The sequence below is a fragment of the Littorina saxatilis genome, linkage group LG2, assembly GCF_037325665.1.
Source record: "Littorina saxatilis isolate snail1 linkage group LG2, US_GU_Lsax_2.0, whole genome shotgun sequence".
Classification (NCBI taxonomy): domain Eukaryota; kingdom Metazoa; phylum Mollusca; class Gastropoda; order Littorinimorpha; family Littorinidae; genus Littorina; species Littorina saxatilis.
In genome coordinates this window covers 79,530,290-79,555,717 of record NC_090246.1, presented here as the reverse complement: position 1 = coordinate 79,555,717, position 25,428 = coordinate 79,530,290, and the positions used below count along the sequence as shown (strand labels likewise).

General features: G+C 42.4%; 1 protein-coding gene across 2 annotated transcripts; it reads left to right on the top strand.

Moving 5' to 3' along the window:
* Positions 1-2,944: 2,944 nt before the first annotated feature.
* Positions 2,945-20,960, top strand: LOC138959830 (short-chain dehydrogenase/reductase family 9C member 7-like). Of its 2 annotated transcripts, none has more exons than XM_070331462.1 (6): positions 2,945-3,853; positions 8,057-8,381; positions 14,984-15,196; positions 15,652-15,834; positions 18,044-18,176; positions 19,430-20,960. In XM_070331462.1, exons 2-6 carry the CDS (start codon positions 8,174-8,176, stop codon positions 19,782-19,784), a joined length of 1,092 nt encoding a protein of 363 aa, XP_070187563.1. In that variant the 5' UTR covers positions 2,945-3,853; positions 8,057-8,173; the 3' UTR covers positions 19,785-20,960. The 2 variants fall into 2 exon arrangements, with proteins under 2 accessions (XP_070187563.1, XP_070187564.1); XM_070331463.1 differs by lacking the exon at positions 2,945-3,853 and adding an exon at positions 5,567-5,672.
* The last annotated feature ends 4,468 nt before the right edge of the window (positions 20,961-25,428 follow it).

Below are 25,428 nucleotides of genomic sequence, written 5' to 3'. Positions count from 1 at the left end.
CATCCTTTACATGATTCTTCTTCTTCTGCGTTCGATGTGTCCTTTACATGATAAATATGACATTTAATAAAATCTTTGAAAAAGAGGCATTTATGTTTATATTATATATTCATGTTGTTCCATATACATTGATTCATCAATGGAACAGGTGTGGCATCATACTTTTCATACAAAATGTGTTTGTTGTCTAGCCAGGTTAACAATACTTGTCTCCAAAAGACCGATCTGCAGTTAACAACGCCAACCAGCTTCTTGGAGGATGCATTAGAGTCAAAACAGGACAAACCATTACCCAAACTTGAAAAAATATATCTAGGAGTGACAGACCAGTAATTGTCTGTAGAGTTCTGCAGACCAATAGCCCACGACATCATAAATGAGTTGTGCATATCCACAACATTTATCATATTTAATCCACCATCATCTTTTAATTTACACATAATTGTTCGTTTTACTTTTTCAAACGCCCGTGTATTTGAATATTTTTTCTTCCAAATAAACCTGAACAAAATGGAATTAATTTGATGTAAAACATGATAAGGCACTGCTAGAGACTGGAAGATATAAACGAACTGAGATATAAGAAAGGTTTTAACAATGCAAATTTTACCTTGTATACTTAAGTTTCTTTTGGACCAATTAAAAATTATTTGTTGCATACGTTGAATTTTCTTAGACCAGTTGTCTTCAATTGATGACGCAGGTATATTGTTTGAAAAAACAATTCCAACGACTTTTACTTTCCGTTTCCATTTAAGACCAAAATATTGGTCAGTACAGTATTTGTTTGACCCAATCCACATGGCTTCAGTTTTATTTACATTCACTTCTAAATTGGAAACAGCTTTAAACATGTTTAAAATATGTAAAGCTCTTTCCAGATCTCTTTGATCATGTAAAAAAAGGGTGACATCATCGGCATATAAGAGCAGTTTTAGGACCCTCATTGGTGATACCTCAAAAGGTGACATGGGTAGCCGGATACCCTCAACATCTTCATCTGAACGAATCTTAATTGCTAACAATTCAAGGGCTATAATAAATGCCATCGGCGAGAATGGGCATCCTTGACGGATGCCTGATTCCACAGGGAAATGCTCAGATATCCACCCTGTATAATTAATACAACTTTGACTGTTATTCATGATAACCGAAGCCCATTTCTTAAAATTGTCTCCAAAACCAAACTTATCAAAAGCAAACAAAATAAAGTCTTTGGATATGCTATCAAAAGCGCGTCGAAAATCAACTGCCAATAAAACTCCAGGTTTATCCATTGTATTCATAATATCTATGGTGTCATCAATAAGTCTAATCATTGTGCTAATTTTCCTACCTTTCATAAAACCAACCTGATTTTCATGAATAATATCACCAATTACAGTTGAAAGTCTCCTTGCCAGACATTTTGCGAGGATCTTGTAATCTGTGTTAGTCAGAGATAAGGGTCTCCAATTCCCGAGATCATCTCTGGGCAATTCTTTCCCTTTATGGATTAATGTCAAGACAGCTTGTTTTTGAGTGGTCGATAACTCGCCATTAGCAAAGGATGATATAAAGGAGGCATGAACTACATCCCTAATCTTCAGCCAAAATACTTTATAAAAACAGGTAGTGAGGCCATCTAGACCTGGGGCTGAATCGTTATTTAATAGTTTTAGAGCAACTGTTAATTCCTCTTTGGTAATATCAGAATCTAGATTGCCTTTTTGGTCATTGGAGAGAAACGGTATATTCAAATCTTGTACAAATTCCTGTGCGCTCACTTCGTTAAATTCAGATTGTTTTTCATATGCATCTTTAAAAAAACGTACCTGCTCTTTCATAATTTCTTGCTGTGTATTTACTACCCTTCCATCTTTTGTTTGCAACCGGTCCATAATTTTCATATTGGCTTTACTTTTTTCCAAGTTCAAAAAATATTTGGTGTTCTTCTCCCCTTTTTCAATAAACTGGACACGGGAACGAACTTGGGCACTTTTGGCTTTTTCCAGTGACAGTACCTCAAGCTCTGATTTAATATTTTCTCTCTTTATCAAAAGTGTCTCATCCTGTGGTTTATTGGTCAAATTGACCAATGGAACTCCACGTAACATATGAAATAGCAATAATTTATTAGTATTTATTGTCCCCAGTGTCTTCAGTGTCCTTGACCATACGCGCTTTATAAATATTCTCTGTTCATAATCTCTGTAAATTTACTTCCATTTTAATACCCCTTAGACTTGATTTCTTCAGATTTTGGAGATCTCTAATCGTCTTGATAACTTGATCTCTCTCGCAACACATGTACAGTCTCTGCAAAATGTCAATGCCATCTCGGACAGATATCATTATGTGACATCGCAAACAAAGTTCAACCAAGTCTACTTGTACGGCCAGCTTGCGTGCAAACTACGGGATTTGTGACAGGATGCAGGCATAGGCATCATAATATGTCAAATACCGTACTGATACGGGCAGAGCGACGACGCAGTTTCAGTAATTGATTATTTCACCTCTATAAACCCATAGCTATGCGTCAAAACACACCCTTCTGACCCAGTTGAATTAGTGTGTGTTTGTGTGTGTGTGTGTGTGTGTGCGCCGTGTGTCTGTGTCTGTGTGTCTGTCTGTCAGTGTGCGTGCCTGTCTGTTTGTCTGCATATCCGTCTGTCTTCCTGCCTGTCTGATTGTCTTTAACGCACACATTTTCTCTTATCAATGCACTGACAACACTGTGTTTGGTTCCGTGTCAAGTATTGTGGCAATGTGTGTCATGTCAGCTGACAATAGCTATAGACAATTAAGCCATGCAGCGTACTACTAACGGGTGAAGGCATACACCGAGTATCTCGATCCCACCTGCAGTGCTGTGCCTGTGGCGCGGGCCGTACCCCATACCCGACTTATCGACTGAGGCACCTGGAATGAGCACAGGGCGTACTCTACCGTAGATAGACCACAACGACAGCGGTCTAGGTCCCGTAGGCTTTCACCGCTCACACTCTGTCGTCTGTCTCTTTAGCAGTACTCCCGTCTCAACACGGAACTTGCTAGCTAGGAATTTATAGTGTTCACCTATCTGTCTTTAATGTGGCTGCTCAGTAACATCAGTGCTTGCATCGATCACAACACGGAACTTGTTAGCACCAGTCTATGGTGCACACCTGTGTATTTTTAATGTATGACTGCTCAGTAAGATCAGTGCTTGTATCGATCACAACCCGGAACTTGTTAGCACAGAACTTATAAAGTATACCTGTGTGGCTGAAATAATGTGTGGCTGCTCAACAAGTTGAGTGCTTGCATCGAACTGATTGCACACCTGAGTGTCTTAGGTCAGCACCGACTGTATGGCTCACCTGTGTGTGTTAAACATGTAACTGTTGAACAAATACGGGTGCTTCCACTTTACTGATAAACCTGTGAAAAGTAATCTGTGACTGCCAGGGAAACGCGGCCGGGTACTCGCATAGAACTGATGGTACGCAGTCAGCAGTGTATGCGGCAAGTCTCTTGAGTGACGCGGTGAGGAAGAACAAAATACCTGCACTCTATCGATACCTGTTCAGTTACCTAAAATACGGCTTCGCCGGTTCGGGATCTACGCTTGAATCGAACACCTAATTCCCCTGTCGTGTGACTTGCATAGGACTTCACAGTGTCTGCATCGTAATGCTAGATCCATGAACAGTATGAGACTTCCTGTGTGAGTATTCAGGTGAAAATCTATGAAGAGTATGTGTCTACCTGTGTGACTACCCAGGTGACAGGTAACTCGCGTTGAATACCTGTGCAGGAGAAAGAAGGAGGGTGGTGTTGTGTCACATGAAGGAAAGCTGAGAGCGCCTGAACCGCATTAGGACACTCGGTAAGTCCGTTTTGACGTTTGCTGCAATTGTAATTGTTATATTCGAGGTTGGAAATCACGGACAAGGCTCCGCTTCTTAAAAGCACTTCTCATCTTTTATTTCATTTTCACATCGACACAGACAGACGCACAGACACTGACACAGACACACAGACAAACACGCACGCAAGCACGCACGCACGCACGCACACACACACACACACACACACACACACACACACACGCACGAATGCAAAATCAACCCGTGGAGAAAACGTTAGTGCAGGACCAGTGTGAAACAGACCGAGACCATGACCTCAGTTTATCATTGACTCCGTTTCGTACGGTATACATTATTAGGAAGAAGCCTCAAACAAAGCACAAGCAGCCTGTGTCAGTGGCTATTACCATCACACGTTGCAGTGCGTACACACCGAGCCAATTTATACTGAACTGTTTCACAACAAAACTGTGGTAGTAAACTGTATGCAATCAAAACAATCGGCATACTAGTACAGACCGAGCTAATTAATAGCTTTATCACAACACAATTGTAGTACTGAACTGTAGAATGTGAATACAAGGAGAACAAACCAAACAGAAAAAAACATAGCGTTTGATGTGGTAAAAACTACTGACTCTGTTCGCCTTCTACAGAACTGAACTCACGCTATGAATAGAAGGCGAGCAGTGTCAGTAGTTTTTGCTTTATGTTTTCATATATGACCTTGGACGCAATGCGAACATGTACAGTCGAGGTCCAATGATTGTATCACTTTATCACAACACAATTGTAGTGGACTGTCGGCTATAAATACAAGGCGAAAAGCCTGTGTGAGGTTTTTTTCATCCCAAACTAAATTGCCATTGGGCTTTAGACCTTGAACACTTGATAGGCTGGTGGTATGAATGAGCGAACCCAGCTGAAACCTGCAATAAAGGAAATTACTGGACTGGAACTTGGAAAGTGGGTCAGGTATAAACCTCGCCGCCTGTCTGGAACACCTTTATGCCGTATTGTGAACATTGAGTAGTGCGTGGAACGTGTGACCTAGTCAGTCAATCATGATCGTTTCTAAAAACACTGTGTGTGTGTGTGTGTGTGTGTGTGTGTGTGTGTGTGTGTGTGTGTGTGTGTGTGTTCAAGTTGTGCGTGTGTGTGTGTGTGTCAGTGTGTCAGTGTTTGTGCGTGTGTAAGTGTGTGTGTGTGGTTGTGTGTGTGTTTGTTTGCGTGCGTGTGTGTGTGTTTGTGTGTGTGTGTGTTTGTTTGCGTGCGTGTGTGTGTGTTTGTGTGTGTGTGTGTGTGTATGACTGTGTGTGTGTGTGTGTATGACTGTGTGTCTATAGAACATGTATGTATGTGTCTGTATGCGTGTGCGTGCGTGTGTGCGAGCATGCAAGCGTTCGAGTGTGTTTTTCAGTCCTTTAACTTCACGTAGACTAGGAACAGAATATTTTGCGCGACGCTTTTCTCTAGAGGACACACGGATTTGTTTACCAACCATCGCATAAGCCGCACACCCTGATTTCAATCTGACGGCAGGGTCTATTTGTGCGAGTTGTCAAATGATTTGGGTCATCACGTAAGCAAGCAACCCATTTCGTTTGGGGATGGGGATTGGGGGGATGGGGTAGGGGGGAGGGGTGGAGGGGGGGGTGCAAAAGGGGGGGGGGTATTCAGCTGTCAGGACCAGCACATAAAAGCTGTCTCAAATTTAATTAAACTTGAGGCACACAAACAGTTTTGTGCACACATTGAAACCAACGTACAATGACTGCATGGTGAAAGTGTATTGGAGACTTTACCAGTACGTCAAGGTGTTTTGCCCTAACGAGACAGGTGGGTAGAAAGTTGTCCTTTACCTGTTTACCACTGCGTTTTTCTTTGTCGGTTATACGTGAAGAGAATCCAGATTAGCTGAACAAGCAAGCAAGTACGAAGCCACGCGCGAGCATGCACACGCACACATACACACCAGCGCGCCTATGATTAGCTGTATTTTCTCAAGCTGCAGATAATAAATTTAAGTTACATGTAAACTACAGGGTGACACAAAAAAAACAGATCTATCCCACCAAAAGTTTAATATTTTCTGAAATAATCAGCCGATTCTTTTATTTTTTCAGGTGAGCCAAGCTGAAATGATGTTCTAACAGCCCACCAAGTTTGAGCTTCAAGATGTCATGGACAACGGAGCATAAGACATTTATAGTCGAGGCCTATTTTCGGTCGAATTCTATCCAGACTGGTCAGCCGCAGATGTGACCCAGAGTGGTCCCCCTATTCACCGGACTTGAACCCCCCAGATTTTTATCTGTGGGGGTACCTCAAGGACAGGGTATATGGCAACAACCCCCAGACCATCCCTGATCTTAAGGCAGCAATAACAGCAGCTGTAAGAGCGATCCCACATCTGCGGCTGACCAGTCTGGATAGAATTCGACCGAAAATAGGCCTCGACTATAAATGTCTTATGCTCCGTTGTCCATGACATCTTGAAGCTCAAACTTGGTGGGCTGTTAGAACATCATTTCAGCTTGGCTCACCTGAAAAAATAAAAGAATCGGCTGATTATTTCAGAAAATATTAAACTTTTGGTGGGCTCTGTTTTTTTTGTGTCACCCTGTATGATTGATTAGATTTGATTTGAAACTAAACCTAACCGAGTTGGAGCGTTAGTCACACTTCCGCGGGGAAACTATGAAAAATGGAACCCTTTACATTGGCCTAGAAAGAACCCATTACATAGGCGTAGTACCCATTACATAGGCCTTGACAGTACCCATTACATAGGCCTAGACAGTACTCATACATAGGCCTAGACAGTACCCATTACACCGGCCTAGACAGTACCCATTACATAGGCCTAGTACCCATCATTACATAGCCCTAGACAGTACCCTTTACATAGGCCTAGACATTACCCATTACATAGGCCTAGACAGTACCCATTACATAGGCCTAGACAGTACCCATTACATAGGCCTAGACAGTACCCATTACATAGGCCTAGACAGTACCCATTACATAGGCCTAGACAGTACCCATTACATAGGCCTAAACAGTACCCATTACATAGGCCTAGACAGTACCTATTACATAGGCCTAGACAGTACCCATTACAAAGGCCTAGTCAGTACCCATTACATAGGCCTAGAGTGTACCCATTACATAGGCCTAGACACTACCAATGACATAAGCCTAGTCAGTACCCATTACATAGGCCTAGACAGTACCCATTATATAGGCCTAAACAGTACCCATTACTGTACATACATAGGCATAGACAGTACCCATTACATAGGCCTAGACAGTACCCATTACATATGCATAGACAGTACCCATTACATAGGCTTAGACAGTGCCCATTACAAAGGCCTAGACAGTACCCATTACAAATGCCTAGACAGTACCCATTACATAGGCCTAGACAGTACACATTACATAGGCCTAGACAGTACCCATTACATAGGCCTTGACGGTACCCATTACATAGGCCTAGACAGTACCCATTACATAGGCCTAGATTTATAATAATTTCCGTTTGAGACGAAGTTCAATTGATGAAGTAGGTTCGCTGCAGAGCTTTACGTCATTGTTGTTAGTTCAATTTGCTGTGTATTCTGTTGTTTTTGTCGTCATCGTCGTTGTCGTTGTTATTGTTGGTGGTGGCCGTGATGCTGCTTCTATCTTCGTCCTCGTCGTCGTCCTCGTCGTTGTTGTCTCTGTCGTCGTTTTCTTTCTTTCTGCACTTTTGAGGGTGTTTAAATGTATGTATAATAGTGTAATATAAAGTAGTTCCTCACCATTCGAGGGCTGTGTGTTAAAAGCACAAGGTATGCTTGCTCCATTACTCCATTACTCTCGACAATAACAATGTATCTTATCCCAGCGTATCTCATCTAACTGACAGAGACGTCACCATTCACATTTCCGACGTAGAAATACGTTTTCAGTGCCGACTGCGCTTGCTGCCTGACGTTCCTCACATGGCCTTTTTAGTTTTTGTTGTTCAGTTGAGTTTTCTGCGTCACCAAGATCCTAGCAGCGCACTAAGAGGGTTGGTCTGAAAGTGTTTACAGTGATACCAGACGATACAGTGTAAAACAGCTTTGTCCATCTCAACAGAGAACTTCGCGTCGTGGCGTAGTGCACACATGGGGTCAAATATAAAGAAGATTCCACCAACACCGCCAATAATCTCATTGGTACATCTATTACAGGCCAAGCAGCAAGGACTAGCCTCCAGAACCCCAGCGCCACAGGACTGAGTGTCGTCATCAGTGTCGTCATCAGTGTCGTCATCAGTGTCGTCATCAGTGACGTCATCAGTGGCCATCATGCTCAAGTTGGCTGCAGCGCTGGCTGCGGGTGGGGTGGGGGTGGCCGTCTACCTCCATCCACCCGACTGTGTCAAGGGCTGGGTGGAGAGCCACCCGTATCTGTGCGCAGCGGCCTACAGCGGTGTGGTCGGGTGTGTGATCAGAAAGCTGCCCAGAGCCACACCCGACTGTGTTGACCCAACGGGGAAAGCCGTCTTCATCACAGGTCAGTGTTGTATTGTGTCGTGTCGTGTCGTGTCGTGTCGTGTCGTGTCGTGTCGTGTCGTGTTGTGTTGTGTTGGGGTGTTTGATCAGAAAGCTGCTCAGAGCCACACCCGACTTTGTCGACCCCACGGGGAAAGCCGTCTTCATTACAGGTCAGTTGTGTTGATGTGTTGTGTTGTGTTGTGTTGTGTTGTGTTGTGTTGTGTTGTGGTGTGGTGTGGTGTGGTGTGGTGGTGTGGTGGTGTGGTGGTGTGGTGTGGTGTGGTGTGATGTTGTTGTGTTGTGTTGTGTTGTGTTGTGTTGGGTCGGGTCGGGTCGTGTTGTGTTAGTTTGTGTAATCTCGTGTCGAGAGCTCTCGGCAGGACTGTTGGCACAGATGTTCTCCACAGTCGTATTGCCCATAATTATTTAGAACCGATTAGAAAAGCGAGTTCGTGGTAACTCAATAATGGAAACAGGTCCAGTTTTTAAACTCGGGAAATTCCAGTCCGGCTATTCAAATGGAGTTTACATGACTGTGTTTGCTTTATGAAGTGTTGAAAGCCGCAATGCTGACTGTGGAAATCATAACCTCTTGGCGTTATTTGCTGTGGACAAAGCACTTTGCACACGTCGGGTAAAGACTAGGGCAAATATTATGTTCTCTCCACTTTCCTGTGTTGACGCAAGTCTTCTATGTTGATCTGAATGTCTGCAGGGGGAACGACACTCATTTTGAACTTGGTACAAAGTAGCAGGGGTGTACCTTAACTTTTTTTGCTACCGGCCAGGAGGGCCGGTAAGTCAAAAATTGAACCGGCCCCCCAAAATCCCAACCGGCCCCCAACCAGCCGGGATTTCTTACAACCGCCCCAGTGGCTTGTCGCGTGCTAACCACATACACAAAAAGACGTACATTCATACTTATTATGCATACATGTGGATTTGCACTACTAATAACTACCACAAACACACACAAAACTTGATGACTAAAATGCTATATTTTGATATAATGATAATTAACCTTGTTTTAATAAAGAATTTAAAATAAAAGCCGCCACAAAGAAACAAGAAATCAAAACAACATTCACACCCTGTCACACAATCACTGAAAGTTACCCCCTTTATGTACCCCCTATCACACAATAAATTATTTACAAAGTAATTTACTATGGAACTTTACTTACCACATAAACACACATTTTAAACAAAAGAGAAAATCAGCAATTTTTTTTAATTTAAATTATGTTTTTTGTTGTGTAAAACCAAGTATAACAAGTCGCGTAAGGCGAAAATACAATATTTAGTCAAGTAGCTGTCGAACTCACAGAATGAAACGCAATGCCATTTTACTCGTAGCATCGTCAGGCCACCGCTCATGGCAAAGGCAGTGAAATTGACAAGAAGAGCGGGGTAGTAGTTGCGCTAAGAAGGATAGCACGCTTTTCTGTACCTCTCTTTGTTTTAACTTTCTGAGCGTGTTTTTAATCCAAACATATCATATCTATATGTTTTTGGAATCAGGAACCGACAAGGAATAAGATGAAAGTGTTTTTAAATTGATTTGGACAATTTAATTTTGATAATAATTTTTATATATTTAATTTTCAGAGCTTGTTTTTAATCCGAATATAACATATTTATATGTTTTTGGAATCAGCAAATGATGGAGAATAAGATAAACGTAAATTTGGATCGTTTTATAAATTTTTATTTTTTTTTACAATTTTCAGATTTTTAATGACCAAAGTCATTAATTAATTTTTAAGCCACCAAGCTGAAATGCAATACCGAACCCCGGGCTTCGTCGAAGATTACTTGACCAAAATTTCAACCAATTTGGTTGAAAAATGAGGGCGTGACAGTGCCGCCTCAACTGTCACGAAAAGCCGGATATGACGTCATCAAAGACATTTATCAAAAAAATGAAAAAAACGTTCGGGGATTTCATACCCAGGAACTCTCATGTCAAATTTCATAAAGATCGGTCCAATAGTTTAGTCTGAATCGCTCTACACACACACACACACACACACACACACACACACACACACACGCACGCACGCACATACACCACGACCCTCGTTTCGATTCCCCCTCGATGTTAAAATATTTAGTCAAAACTTGACAAAATATAAAAAGCTGACTACAAAATTTTTTCTACGTTGCTTTCTTGTTTTGTTTCTTTTTCTTTATGTGTGTGTTATTAATATTACTGTTAGATGAAGCAGAAGTATAAAAGTTGCATACCAGCCAAATTTACCACAGCTTAAGTCATAAATAATCAAAGGCATTATATTTCAATTCTATTTCAGTTCCTAATGAAAACAAACAGATGTTCCGATTTCCTGATCCTAGAATTGTTTATAGGTGATCTTTATGCTTTTGATTCAGAAGAGTTGCAGAGTTGCACCCCTTATCCTATTGTTGAAGGTCTGTCTTTTCTTCTTTATCACATATACTGGATCGGGTTTTTTTGTTACTTCCTTAGTTGAAGGGAAATAATTGACAGCAGTAGTACTGTCACTACTTGTACTAAGTTGGTCAGCAAAGCTGGTGTTAACATATTTTAGAAAACGGTCTTAATGAGTATCCCTGCAGTCAATGACCTATACATTTCCCAGAAACTGGATCAGTGGTACATAGCAGGCACATCAAAGGAAAAATACAGAGGGGGAATATGTTTGCTCTGGATGGGCGGTCAGATCAAAGGCAGATGCATTGTAAAAGCTGGTTGGCCTTGAGACCTGGGTCAATGACCGGTACTTGCAATCTGAACACCGCTGCCTGTGCAGACACTGACCTTCTTACCCGGGGTCAATGACCGAGTTTTTATCTGAGAGGAAACTGTTTTACAACATGTGAAAGTCTCTGAAGGATTGGTCAGCGCAGGATAAGACAAGTCGCGTGAGGCGAAAATACAATATTTAGTCAAGTAGCTGCCATTTTTCAGCAAGACCGTATACTCGTAGCATCGTCAGTCCACCGCTCATGGCAAAGGCAGTGAAATTGACAAGAAGAGCGGGGTAGTAGTTGCGCTAAGAAGGATAGCACGCTTTTCTGTACCTCTCTTTGTTTTAACTTTCTGAGCGTGTTTTTAATCCAAACATATCATATCTATATGTTTTTGGAATCAGGAACCGACAAGGAATAAGATGAAAGTGTTTTTAAATTGATTTGGACAATTTAATTTTGATAATAATTTTTATATATTTAATTTTCAGAGCTTGTTTTTAATCCGAATATAACATATTTATATGTTTTTGGAATCAGCAAATGATGGAGAATAAGATAAACGTAAATTTGGATCGTTTTATACATTTTTATTTTTTTTTACAATTTTCCGATTTTTAATGACCAAAGTCATTAATTAATTTTTAAGCCACCAAGCTGAAATGCAATACCGAACCCCGGGCTTCGTCGAAGATTACTTGACCAAAATTTGAACCAATTTGGTTGAAAAATGAGGGCGTGACAGTGCCGCCTCAACTTTCACGAAAAGCCGGATATGACGTCATCAAAGACATTTATCAAAAAAATGAAAAAAACGTTCGGGGATTTCATACCCAGGAACTCTCATGTCAAATTTCATAAAGATCGGTCCAGTAGTTTAGTCTGAATCGCTCTACACACACACACACACACACACACGCACGCACACACATACGCACATACACCACGACCCTCGTTTCGATTCCCCCTCGATGTTAAAATATTTAGTCAAAACTTGACTAAATATAATAAGAGAGGGGGTGAAGTGAATAGCGCAAAGATGGGGGAGGGAGGGGGGGGTGGTGGTAGCTATTTTGACTGCTGATGCAATCGCCAGCGGCTCGTGGCACTGGAGGGGTGATGACACGGGGTGCTGAGTCTGAAACGAAATTGCAAGAATGCTTAGATAAAATGCATGCATACTGCTTGAAATGGAAACTGAATATTAATGTTAAAAAAACGAAAGTCATTGTTTTTTCAAGGGGTAAAATAAGAATTATACCTAAATTTACGTATGATGATAAGCCAATTGAGGTAGTCCTTGATGTGATGTACTTAGGGTTACAGATTAATTATAATAATAAATTTTCGGTAGCACAAAAAAATTTGTATGACCGTGCGTCAAGGGCTATGTTTGCTCTTCTTCGCACATGTAGACAACTCTCATTGCCCGTGGATATACAGATTGATCTATTTGACAAAATGATTGTTCCGATTTTACTATATGGCTGTGAAATTTGGGGTTCAGGTTCTTGCGATTTAGCTACGAAGCTTCAGCTGCGTTTTTATAAGATAGTTTTCAAACTAAGAAAATCCACCCCTAATGCAATGGTTTTTGGCGAACTTGGAAAATATCCCTTAGATGTCAATATGAAATGTAGAATGCTCTGTTATTGGTATAAACTAATTGACCCAGTTAACAAAAACAAATTTTCAAGTGTTGCTTACAGATTTACCTATAGACTATATTCGCAAAAGATGTTTACTTCTGATTATCTGTCATGCATAGAAAAAACGTTAAGTGATATAGGTCTTTCTGGGCTTTGGATACAACAAGAATTTGTTTCTCAATATACATCTACTTGGTTTAAAGAAAAAGTAAAGCGGTGTTTATATGACCAGTATATTCACAATTGGTTCTCAGAAATGGATACAAAAGACATTTTTTGTAATTATAGAATGTTTAAAGATAGTTTTGTGTGTGAAGACTACATTAAATCCTTGACGTTCCAAAAAGTCGTTACACTCATGAAATTTAGAACTACAAATAACAACCTGCCAGTACAGAAAGAAAGATACCTTAATATACCTAGAGCGAATCGCATTTGCAGAAAATGTACATCAGAAGATATAGGAGATGAGTATCATTATTTGTTTGTTTGTGACTTTTTCAATGAAAAAAGAGCAGAACTTATTCCACCATTCTACTGGAAAAAACCAAATTCACTTAAATACAAAAAACTGTTTGTATCAAGAAATACGAAATTGTTGACGAAACTCTTGGAATTTATAAAATTAATTAGTAGCAATTGTTCATAGTGCTGGGATTTGTTAAGCGTATTTTCGTTTTGTGTCCCCCATTGCCAGGAATCAATGTGTGTGTGTGTGTGTGTTTGCATTTTCTGTACTATAATATTTTGTGTTCACTGTTTGTGTACTTTTGTTTTCCAAATATTTATTTCATTTTTTCTTTTCTTATCCTCTATTTTTCTTTTTGTTTTCTTTTTTTTCTTTTTTGATCACTTGGTACTTTGTGCATTTTTGAATTTGCGAATATTGTTTATAATGCCCCTGGGTAATGAACAATAAAAACTTGACTTGACTTGACTTGACTTGTCAAGTGAGGCGGAGGTGGGTAGCTGTCTAGCCACTGTGTCTGGCCTTGATTGGTGGTAGTCCTGAGTCCTTCTCAAAGTGGGGGGGGGGGGGGGGGGGGATGAGTGGGCTGTAGAGAAGTGACAGATTTTGAGATCGCCCGCGAGAGATATTTGTTCGCCGGCCGTTCCGATTAACTACGTTGCCAAACGACTTTGTGCTTCAGCGAAATTTGAACCCGCCCGGCGGGCGATTTCAGAGGAATTTCGAACCCGCCCGACGTGATTTGAACAACCCGCCGGGGGCGATCGGGCGACCGCCAATATTCAGCCCTGAAGTAGGAATGTCATCATAACTCTGCCTACTAACGGAGATCACTACCGGCACGGTTGGCCTAGTGGTAAGGCGTCCGCCCCGTGATCGGGAGGTCGTGGGTTCGAACCCCGGCCGGGTCATACCTAAGACTTTAAAATTGGCAATCTAGTGGCTGCTCCGTGAAGCGCGGAGAGCACAGAAGTATTCTGTGGTTCACGCTATGTAAGTGTGCATTTTGGGGTTAGTGCTAGGACTGGTTGGTCCGGTGTCAGAATAATGTGACTGGGTGAGACATGAAGCCTGTGCTGCGACTTCTGTCTTGTGTGTGGCGCACGTTATATGTCAAAGCAGCACCGCACTGATATGGCCCTTCGTGGTCGGCTGGGCGTTAAGCAAACAAACAAACAAACGGAGATCACTGTTGGGGGAATGATAAAGCATACTTTGGTTAAAGGGATCGTTTTCACAATTTTCTTCTTCTGATTTCTGTTTATTGAGAAGACTGATAGTGATTGATTGTCACTTGCTCGTTGCTTCCATGGTGCTGCACGGGCGCTGCACGCTTTCCCCGTGAGGAAATTCCCCCAAAGCAAAAGCCATTCCAAAATTAACACAAATTGCGGTTACTGTTGCAGTTTTTGTGCGAGTTAAATTGGAATGGGGCGGCTAGTCGATATGATTGTAAACAAGAAAAAACAAACAGAGATTTTAGAAAAAAATCTAATATTTAGATATAATATGGATAATATGATTACAGGATAATCTTACTGCAAAGGGGGATGGAGGATTGAGTATCGATTCATTATCTTGTTCAAAAGATGATAGGCGTACGGAAGATGTTATTATGTGTTTATATCCTGTATTGAAATTCGTAGTTTGATATTGTGAAGCGCGGAGAGCACAGAAGTATTCTGTGGTTCACGCTATGTAAGTGTGCATTATTATTATCATTATTATTATTATTATTATCCTTATTATTCTTACAACCACACATGTCCACAGGCTGTGACACCGGCTTCGGACAGCTGTTGGCCAAACGGCTGCACGACGTGGGCTACATGGTGTTCGCTGGCTGCCTGGCCCCGGAACGTAACGGGGCGCTGCGTCTCATACAGTCCAAGTCACGCAGGATGCACGTCATCCAGCTTGACGTCACGGATGAGTTCCACGTGCAGCGCGCGCTGGATTACGTCAGCGAGCATCTGGATGGAGCTGGTGAGTGTGACGTCATTAGAGCGCCAGTGTTGTTTCTCTGTCATTGATATGACGTCAGAGGTGAATCGTTGGTGCTGTATGGGTAGAGAGTTTGGGGGTCTGTGGATTGTATCATTTTCCAATAATCCAGTGCATGCATGTCATTGAAACCGGCGCCCATGGCACAACTGGTAGGATTTTGGGAGAGTATGACGTCACTAGCAGAAACAAGTGTCACACAAGTAAATAATTCATCAAAATCACAATGTTATTTGTAGAAATTGCAGCTTGTTGTTGACACGACTCAGTGACAGAACAAAGTGTGTTATGCAATAAACGCACTCCGTTATGAGCGGCTAAACCTGGTTGTTTCCATGGTAACAAAGCTGTGGGCGGTGGTGAACAACGCGGGTCTGGTGTGAGAGATCTGCCATGTTACATGTAGCCGTTACAACGTGTTGTTTCCATGGTAACAGAGCTGTGGGCCGTGGTGAACAACGCGGGTCTGGCGGTGGTGTCGGAGATCGAGTGGTGCTCCGTGGATCAGTTCCAGCGTCTGCTGGACGTCAACGTTCTGGGTGTGGTCAGGGTCACCAAGGCGTTCCTCCCCCTCCTCCGCCAGTCGTGTGGCAGGGTCATCAACGTCGCCAGTCTCGCAGGTAGATCAAGGTCATCATCAGCAAGGTCACAGTCAAGCAATAGCCTCTGACAGGTTGGTTTGAGGTCATCAAGTCAAGGTCAGTCTGCTGGAAAATAGGCCATGGTCAATTTGAGGCTAGCAAGGTCACAACTCTTGCACGAAAGTCATCGGCGACAGTTTAGCTTTCATTTCCATACAGTATAATCCAATCCAATCCAATCAAATCCAATACAACATAATACAACACAATACAATTATACAAAAACAATAGCACTTTACTATCACAATACGAGAGGAATTCATGTTATTTCACGAGCTCCCACGTCGTGAATAAAGCAGGTATAGAAATGACCATGGGCCTGTTTATCTGTGATGACAGCCCGGACACAGTGACCATGGGCCTGTTTATCTGTGATGACAGCCCGGACACAGTGACCATGGGCCTGTTTATCTGTGATGACAGCCCGGACACAGTGACCATGGGCCTGTTTATCTGTGATGACAGCCCGGACACAGTGACCATGGGCCTGTTTATCTGTGATGACAGCCCGGACACAGTGACCATGGGCCTGTTTATCTGTGATGAAGCTCGGACACAGGACCATGGGCCTGTTTATCTGTGATGACAGCCCGGACACAGTGACCATGGGCCTGTTTATCTGTGATGACAGCCCGGACACAGTGACCATGGGCCTGTTTATCTGTGATGACAGCCCGGACACAGTGACCATGGGCCTGTTTATCTGTGATGACAGCCCGGACACAGTGACCATGGGCCTGTTTATCTGTGATGACAGCCCGGACACAGTGACCATGGGCCTGTTTATCTGTGATGACAGCCCGGACACAGTGACCATGGGCCTGTTTATCTGTGATGACAGCCCGGACACAGTGACCATGGGCCTGTTTATCTGTGATGACAGCCCGGACACAGTGACCATGTGGTCTGTGGTGTAAAATGCCTAACAGAAGGACAGCATTGCAGGGAACAAGGTGCAAAAATACCCACAGGCCGAAGAATATGCAGAAATACGCATGGCTTGTTGTGTGGTCCCAAGGGTTTCTATTCTACTGGATTCCATCCTATGTTTCCTGAATACAATTATGTTTTGACTAAATACGCATGAGCATATTTCTCCAAGATTTCGAGTTACGATGAGTAGGCCAGACCCCCCATGGTGACTGTTTATCGAGGCTCCAAACCTGCTCTCCGGCATCAGTTAACTAAGAGTTAGCTTGCACTGACATAGTGCTGCAGTGCTCTCGCTTTCTGTGCAAATAAACTGCGGCGTTGCCTCCGTTGTCATAGCAAAGTGAAACATTGCACTCACTTATAGGCGGGTGGGCTTTTACGCATGAAATTAGGACGAGGTATTAGCTGCACAAATATACATATTGCATGGAGCACCACAAGTTACAACATTTAAACTCGAAGAATATTAAAGCAGTCTGGTATTGTGAATGTTTTCCCTTTGTGTGTCTGGTTCTGAGGAAGGGAGGGAGTAAGACCGGGGAGAGAGAGTGACGGAAACAGAGAAACACTGACACACGGACAGACAGACAGACAGACATACAGTCAGACAGACAGACAGACAGACAGACAGACAGACAGACAGACAGACAGACAGACAGACAGACAGACAGACAGACAGACAGAAAGAGACTCGGGGGCATTGAGAGAGAGAGGGGCGGCCCGGAGAGGGGGGAATGAAGAGAGGAAGGGAGAGAGACACTGACAGACACACTCACCGACAGACAGACAGAAAGACAGAGACTCGGAGACGTTGTGAGAGAGAGAGAGAGAGAGAGGGAGAGAGAGAGAGAGAGAGAGAGAGAGAGAGAGAGAGAGAGAGAGAGAGAGAGAGAGAGAGAGAGAGAGAGAGAGAGAGAGAGAGAGAGGGAGAGAGAGAGAGAGAGATCAGAACTTTATTACGAAAAGATAAAGGTGTTAAGCAATGCCTAATCTTACAATCGGCCCTGATACAAACACTAATTACAGACGCACACTACATTTTGTTTAAATGGGAAAGAAAGAAAGAGAGAGAGAGAGAGAGAGAGAGAGAGAGAGAGAGAGAGAGAGAGAGAGAGAGAGAGAGAGACAGACAGACAGACAGAGAGAGAGAGAGAGAGAGAGTGTGTGTGTGTCTGTGTCTGTGTATGTGTGTGTGTGTGAGTGAGTGTGTGGGTGTGTGTGTGTGGGTCAAAACGTCAATGTGTGTCCTGCGCAGGTCGCCTGACGCTGCCGATGTACGCGGCGTACTCCATGTCGAAGAAGGCGGTGGTGGCGTTCTCTGACGCGCTCAGACAGGAGATGAGGAAGTTCAACGTGTCCGTCATCTCTATTGAGCCTGGACTCTACAAGTAAGTAGCCCTTTGTTTAGAGTATTTTTTTTCAGAATGTATTTTTGTCAGAATCCCTTTATTAAGAAGCACAGTCGCTGTCCTATTTAACCCAGACGTTACAAGTAAGAAGATCATTGTTTAGAATCTCAAACTGTCTCTGCCCTATTTAGCTCGGACGTTACAAGTAAGAAGATCATTGTTTAGAATCTCAAATTGTCTCTGCCCTATTTAGCTCGGACGTTACAAGTAAGAAGATCATTGTTTAGAATCTCAAACTGTCTCTGCCCTATTTAGCTCGGACGTTACAAGTAAGAAGATCATTGTTTAGAATCTCAAACTGTCTCTGCCCTATTTAGCTCGGACGTTACAAGTAAGAAGATCATTGTTTAGAATCTCAAACTGTCTCTGCCCTATTTAGCTCGGACGTTACAAGTAAGAAGATCATTGTTTAGAATCTCAAACTGTCTCTGCCCTATTTAGCTCGGACGTTACAAGTAAGAAGATCATTGTTTAGAATCTCAAACAGTCTCTGCCCTATTTAGCCAAGACTCTCCAAGTAAAACGAGTAGCTCTTTGTTTACAATCTTAGTCTGTCTCAGTCCTATTGAGTCTGGACTCTAGAAGTAACTGGCACTTTGTTTAGAATCTCAGTCTGTCTGTGTCCTATTGAGTCTGGACTCTAGAAGTAACTGGCACTTTGTTTAGAATCTCAGTCTGTCTGTGTCCTATTGAGTCTGGACTCTAGAAGTAACTGGCACTTTGTTTAGAATCTCAGTCTGTCTCAGTCCTATTGAGTCTGGACTCTAGAAGTAACTGGCACTTTGTTTAGAATCTCAGTCTGTCTCAGTCCTATTGAGTCTGGACTCTAGAAGTAACTGGCACTTTGTTTAGAATCTCAGTCTGTCTCAGTCCTATTGAGTCTGGACTCTAGAAGTAACTGGCACTTTGTTTACAATCTTAGTCTGTCTCAGTCCTATTGAGTCTGGACTCTAGAAGTAACTGGCACTTTGTTTAGAATCTCAGTCTGTCTGTGTCCTGTCTCTGGTAGCCTATGTCAGGCAGGCCGTACTACAGTACTTCCTACCACAACTATGATTATTTGCTGTTAAGGCGTAAACAGCCTGCTTTTACCGACAGCCAGGTTTAGAAGCGTCACATATACTTTTCAATTTTAATGTTCTAAATTTAACAGACCAGTCATTTCATTGTCATTGTTATTGTTGATTTCTTATTACCCCCCCCCCCTCCCTCCCTCCTCTCTGTGTCAACAGGACCCCCATCGCCACAGCCGACACCCTCATCACGAGCAACAAGGAGTCGTGGTCACAGACCCCCACGGCCATCAAGGAGGACTACGGCGAGGAATACTTTGACGCCGCCATGGGCAAGATCCGAGACTCCATGGGCCGGGCACGTGTCCGCGTGGAGGAGGTGATCGAGCAGATGGAGCTGGCGGTGTGTGCTAGGACGCCGCGTCATCGCTACGTGCCCTACTGGGCCACCTGGGTGCGCAGCGAGATCCTGGCCTTCCTGCCAACCGTCCTGTCCGACAAGATCTTCGCCGCTGCCGCCCCCAAGGTCAAGCCGCAGTTCATCGTCAGGCAGGAGTCCTTCAGGGCTTTGTAACATTTGAACACAAAAAGAAAAGAAAAACAAAACAAAAACAAACGCTAAAGAACTGGAAGAACTAACAAGAAAACAGAAAAGACAAAAAGAAAAGGAAAAAAACCACACAAAAAACCCACAAAAACGAAGAACCCACCCCAGTTATGTCCCCAGTCCAACCCCATTTCATCAACAAGGTGCTTCAGAACGCGTGAGATTGATTCCATAATCCCACCCCATCACGTGTCTGACTGATTCAAACTTTCTGTTGATAAAAAGTCAGGGGTCTTCCTGTTTTGGGTTGTCTGAAATGGCATGACCCCCCCCCCCCCCCCACGCCCCCATAACTCCAAGTTAAACTGCATGAAATTCCGCCCCCTCCACTACCGTCTGTCCCCGTCCCGCCCGAGTCCCCCGTGGTATGTTCACTGGACCACGTTGAATTGTGTTATCATTAATCCGTCAGTACTTTCCAAATGAGTTCGACAACGCCTCAGTCTTGATAAGATCCAAGGCCACGGGCAAAACTCTGTATCTAATACATGTCAGGAGATTCACATGGACACAAATTGTTTAGGGCAATTAGTTCATGTCACGATCAGTCATTTTGCAATCAGTTCATCTCGCAATCATTTCGGACAGTGTGTTAGTTTTGAGAAGTTCTAAGATCGCGGCATCTTGTACCTATCCTTTAAATAGCTTGTGACAAGTATGGTGATGTACACACAACAATCTGCAGTGGCAATAAGAAAATGTTCTGCTCGGTATGATACTTGCTGATGAGTAACACGCTCGTGTTTATTTTTCTATTCCTTTAAAAAAAAAAAGCGTGATTGAAGCCAATAATGAGAGAATAAAAGCGAAACAGAGAGCAAGAGAGAGAGAGAGAGAGAGAGAGAGAGAGAGAGAGAGAGAGAGAGAGAGAGAGAGAGAGAGAGAGAAAAAAGAGAGAAAAGAGAGAGAGAGAGAGAGGGAAAGAGAGAGAGACAGAGAGAGAGAGAGAGAGAGTTTATGTGTGTGAGTGGGCTAGTGCGCGCGTGTGTGTCTGTGTGTGTCATGCGTGCGTCTGGTGAAGTTTTTGATTAAAATGATTTTTTAACCCAATTGTGTTTTTGACTCCTTCTTGATCACGTATCTTTCCTCTATAATGCACACTTATACAGATTTCAATTGATCATTCATGTATCAAATTGTTCAGTCACGCCATCTTCGTGATGGGTGACAAATAAAATAAAACCTCGTACAACGCTCCAGTGGTTTTATGTTTGTGTTGCATGGACCGTGACAGCGTCGAACATGTACACAAGGACAATGGAGCGTTGTCAAGCGTCAGGAAGGAACGAACTCTCTTGATGGTACAGTGTCATGGTGTGATTTTAGTCTATTTTCAGCGTAATGGTACATGGTACGACAAAGATGATGTATAGTATTCTACTAATGACGTCAGGCCATCGTCAGCTTAAATTTACATAGTACAAACTAAGATGACGACAATCAGACGTGTTGTCTTCGAACAATGACGTCAGGCCATCGTCAGCTTAATTTCACATAGTACAAACTAAGATGACGTGTAGTCTACAAACTGTGACGTCAGCCACATCAAGAACCAAACTGGCACAAGCTATGATGACGTGTTTCATGGGGTAATAGCATGCTTCGACTTGAACACATATGTACCAACAAACTACAGCCGCGCTGCTTTCTGTGCTGAGAAGGGATTGCTTACACAATTTATTGGTTAACGCACAGCTTAGAAGAACCAGCTGCAGAAGAACCCATTCTGCAAAAACAAACAAACGCAAAAACATAAAACAATTCCCAGAAAGCAGCAGACAGTTGGTGTTTGGTATATGTATGTTTATCAGGGTTTGCTAGTGTGTGATAGGGTTCGTCAGTGTCCGTCTGTAGATGTTAGTTTCTGTGTTAAGTCCTGTGTTGACAACTCTTCGACAAGCGCTTAGAACTGTACCCACGGAATACGCGCTATGTAAGCTTCCTATTGATTGATTGATTGATTGATTGATTGATGTATCCAAGTGGAGGGAGGTTTTTTATCTCACGTGAAAGAATGGTCAGATCAACGGCAGTTAATGGTTAACACGGAAACTAAGGTACCTTTGAACACGGGTAACCAAATGTTTGCTTTCACAACTTGGAAAAAAGCTGCACCCACCCCATTCTTAAAATATTTTTTTCTCCTTAATAACCACTTTATCTAAAGACGGGGTAAACCCCGGGAGCATGCCCCAAATGGCTTTACTGTGAGGTCGTAAAACAACACTTATGGATAACAACTGTCATGTGCCTATTGAGTAAACCACAGTAGTTACGGCAAACGGCCCAAATTTCATTGAATTCATTATTTCCACCGGGTGACCCGCTTCACTGGAGCGGAAACCACAGCTCACACTGAGGAACACTCATCGCTCACAATGAGGGGTGGGGGGGGGGGGGATGTTATGAGTGTGTCATTGCGCAGAGACACACCGCTTAATTGTAACTCTCCATTCAAAACGTACCACATGTGACGCTCCATTCACAACACGCCGCTTGTAACGCTCCATTCACAATTCGATAACACACCGCTTGTAACGCTCCATCCACACGGATAATAGTTGTACCCGCTGTACTTTCTATAAATAGTTCCACCCGCTGGACTTTCTATGAATGGTTCCATCCGATGTACTGTCTATAAATGGTTCCATCTGCTTTACTTTCTATAAATGGTTCCATCCGCTGTACTTTCTATAAATGGTTCCATCCGCTGTACTTTCTATAAATGGTTTCACCCGCTGTACTTTCTATAAATGGTTCCACCCGCTGTACTTTCTATAAATGGTTTCACCCGCTGTACTTTCTATAAATGGTTCCATCCGCTGTATTTCTATAAATAGTTCCATCCGCTGTACTTTCTATGAATAGTTCCACCCGCTGTACTTTCTATGAATAGTTCCACCCGCTGTACTTTCTACAAATAGTTCCACCCGCTGTACTTTCTATAAATGGTTCCATCCGCTGTACTGTCTATAAAATGGTTTCACCCGCTGTACTTTCTATAAAATGGTTTCACCCGCTGTACTTTCTATAAAATGGTTCCATCCGCTGTACTGTCTATACAATGGTTCCATCCGCTGTGTGGAAACACAAACCCGAACAAAGCGCTAATCGCTTATTGCTAAGACATTCCTTGTGTGCGGGGACATTATTACAACCTTCAACTCAAACTTGATAACTCTTGACGCTATATTCGGTGAGAGTGTTTTTTTTGTCATATCGATTTGATTTGCTCCATACATTTAGGTCAGTAGAGCTCCGGTAGTATATAATAATTATACAACTAAACAATTTTATTTCCTCGTCTTCGACTTACAGCCTAGTGCACGTACTTGTCTATTCTGTATGGATACATCGGTACCGAAAGTACGCATGATAACACACATTATATGTGCATCCTGGGACCCGCTCTTTCCAAGCAAAGTGCATGACGGGAACTGCTACAAATTCTAGTGCGTTTTTTCGGTTTCTAGTGCGTACAAAACGCAGAAACGCACAGTTCTGGGAGCCCTGATTATATCCTTTTGATTTAAAACGAAAAGGAACTACCAATTTATGACGAATATTCCTGTACATTTTGTGAAAAAAACCAGGTGACAAGAATCAAATGAACACTCATGAAATTTTACTTTAAAATATGAATTTGGAAAAACCTGAGTGAGTAACTGAATTCCGTCCTTTAGAAATGATTCAGATAGCTGAAATATCTTTACTTCCTTATAACAAATCCCGATTTAACCCTTTATCAGGGAAGTGTCTGTACACAATACATGTTTGTTGTCGTCAGGTCTATTCGTGCTGTAAATCCAAAAACAAAGAGACTGCCAACGTTCCAAAATTCAGAATAAAAAACCAAGAAAGGTAGGTTGTTGGAACGTTTGTTATTGACAAAACAATACATTCACAGATATTTCGACCCGTCTTTTACTTGAAGTGAACAGACAAACAAATATTCACACAAAACTTATCTTGATAGTTCTATCAGTTTACGTCCACTCGTCAGGAAGCCGAGCGAATGAAAAATTTAAAAAAATGAAAAAAAAGAAAGCATTCATTCGCTCGGCTTCCTGACGAGTGGACGTAAACTGATAGAACTATCAAGATAAGTTTTGTGTGAATAATTGTTTGTCTGTTCACTTAAAAGACCGTTGGGTCGAAATATCTGTGAATGTATTGTTTTGTCAATAACAAACGTTCCAACAACCTACTTTTCTTGTTTTTACATTTAGTCAAGTTTTGACTAAATGTTTTAACATAGAGGGGGAATCGAGACGAGAGTCGTGGTGTATGTGTGTGTGTGTGTGTGTGTGTGTGTGTGTGTGTGTGTGTGCGTGAGTGTGTAGAGCGATTCAGACTAAACTACTGGACCGATCTTTCTGAAATTTGACATGAGAGTTCCTGGGAATGATATCCCCGGACGTTTTTTCTTTTTTGCGACAAATGTCTTTGATGACGTCATATCCGGCTTTTTGTAAAAGTTGAGGCGGCACTGTCACACCCTCATTTTTCAATCAAATTGATTGAAATTTTGGCCAAGCAATCTTCGACGAAGGCCGGACTTCGGTATTGCATTTCAGTTTGGTGGCTTAAAAATTAATTAATGACTTTGGTCATTAAAAATCTGAAAATTGTAAAAGAAAAATATAAAACGATCCAAATTTACGTTCATCTTATTCTTCATCATTTTCTGATTCCAAAAACATATAAATATGTTAATTTGGATTAAAAACAAGCTCTGAAAATTTAAAAAAAAAAAATTATGATCAAAATTAAATTTCCAAAATCGTTTCAAAAACTATTTCATCTTATTCCTTGTCGGTTCCTGATTCCAAAAACATATAGATATGATATGTTTGGATTAAAAAACACGCTCAGAAAGTTAAAACGAAGAGAGGTACAGTAAAGCGTGCTATGAAGCACAGCGCAACCGTTGCCGCGCCAAACAGGCTCGTCACTTTCACTGCCTTTTGCACTAGCGGCGGACTACGTTCAGTTTCATTCTGTGAGTTCCACAGCTTGACTAAATGTAGTAATTTCGCCTTACGCGACTTGTTTTTAATTCTATTCGTGCTGTGTCAGGTCTATGCGTGTTGTGTCAAACTCTGAAGGGTCTGCTTACACTAGCCTGGGATTGAGTGCAGGTCAGTCCAAACCGCTACAATTATTGTCTTCGCAAAGTGCACAGGGGATAACCGGTCAAAGGCCGAACAGAAGCCGAAGGCCGCTCATGACACGTGTGAAGGCAAGTTTTGTCTGTTTTCTAGGTATTTTGTTTGATTTATGTGGGGATTTAAGGTAAGCTACTGATTCAGCGATGACTAAATTTGTTTCTCGATGCATAAAAAGTCAGGGAGCGATTGATATTTGCCCGTAAATAGCCTTCAAAGCTGAAAATGTCCGCGATCGAGCACCGGAAATGGCTGTTCGATGGGTTTTGCAAGTAGAAATGTGCTTTATTTCACCAAATCAGCTCGTATTTGGTGTGGGTACGGGATTCTAGAGGACGAAGGAGTCATAAGAGGTGCAAAGAAGTGCTATTTGGGAGTAGAATAAATCTTCCGAGACAGTAGACAAGAGAAGGTCATATTTGAGAGATGCGCGTAGGCCGATT

Coding starts and splice junctions, on each gene's coding strand:
- LOC138959830 (XM_070331462.1), top strand. CDS start 8,174: ATGCTCAAGTTGGCTGCAGCGCTGGCTGCGGGTGGGGTGGGGGTGGCC. Junction 15,197..15,651: donor CGAGCATCTGGATGGAGCTG/GTGAGTGTGACG, acceptor CCATGGTAACAG/AGCTGTGGGCCGTGGTGAAC. Junction 15,835..18,043: donor CAACGTCGCCAGTCTCGCAG/GTAGATCAAGGT, acceptor TGTCCTGCGCAG/GTCGCCTGACGCTGCCGATG.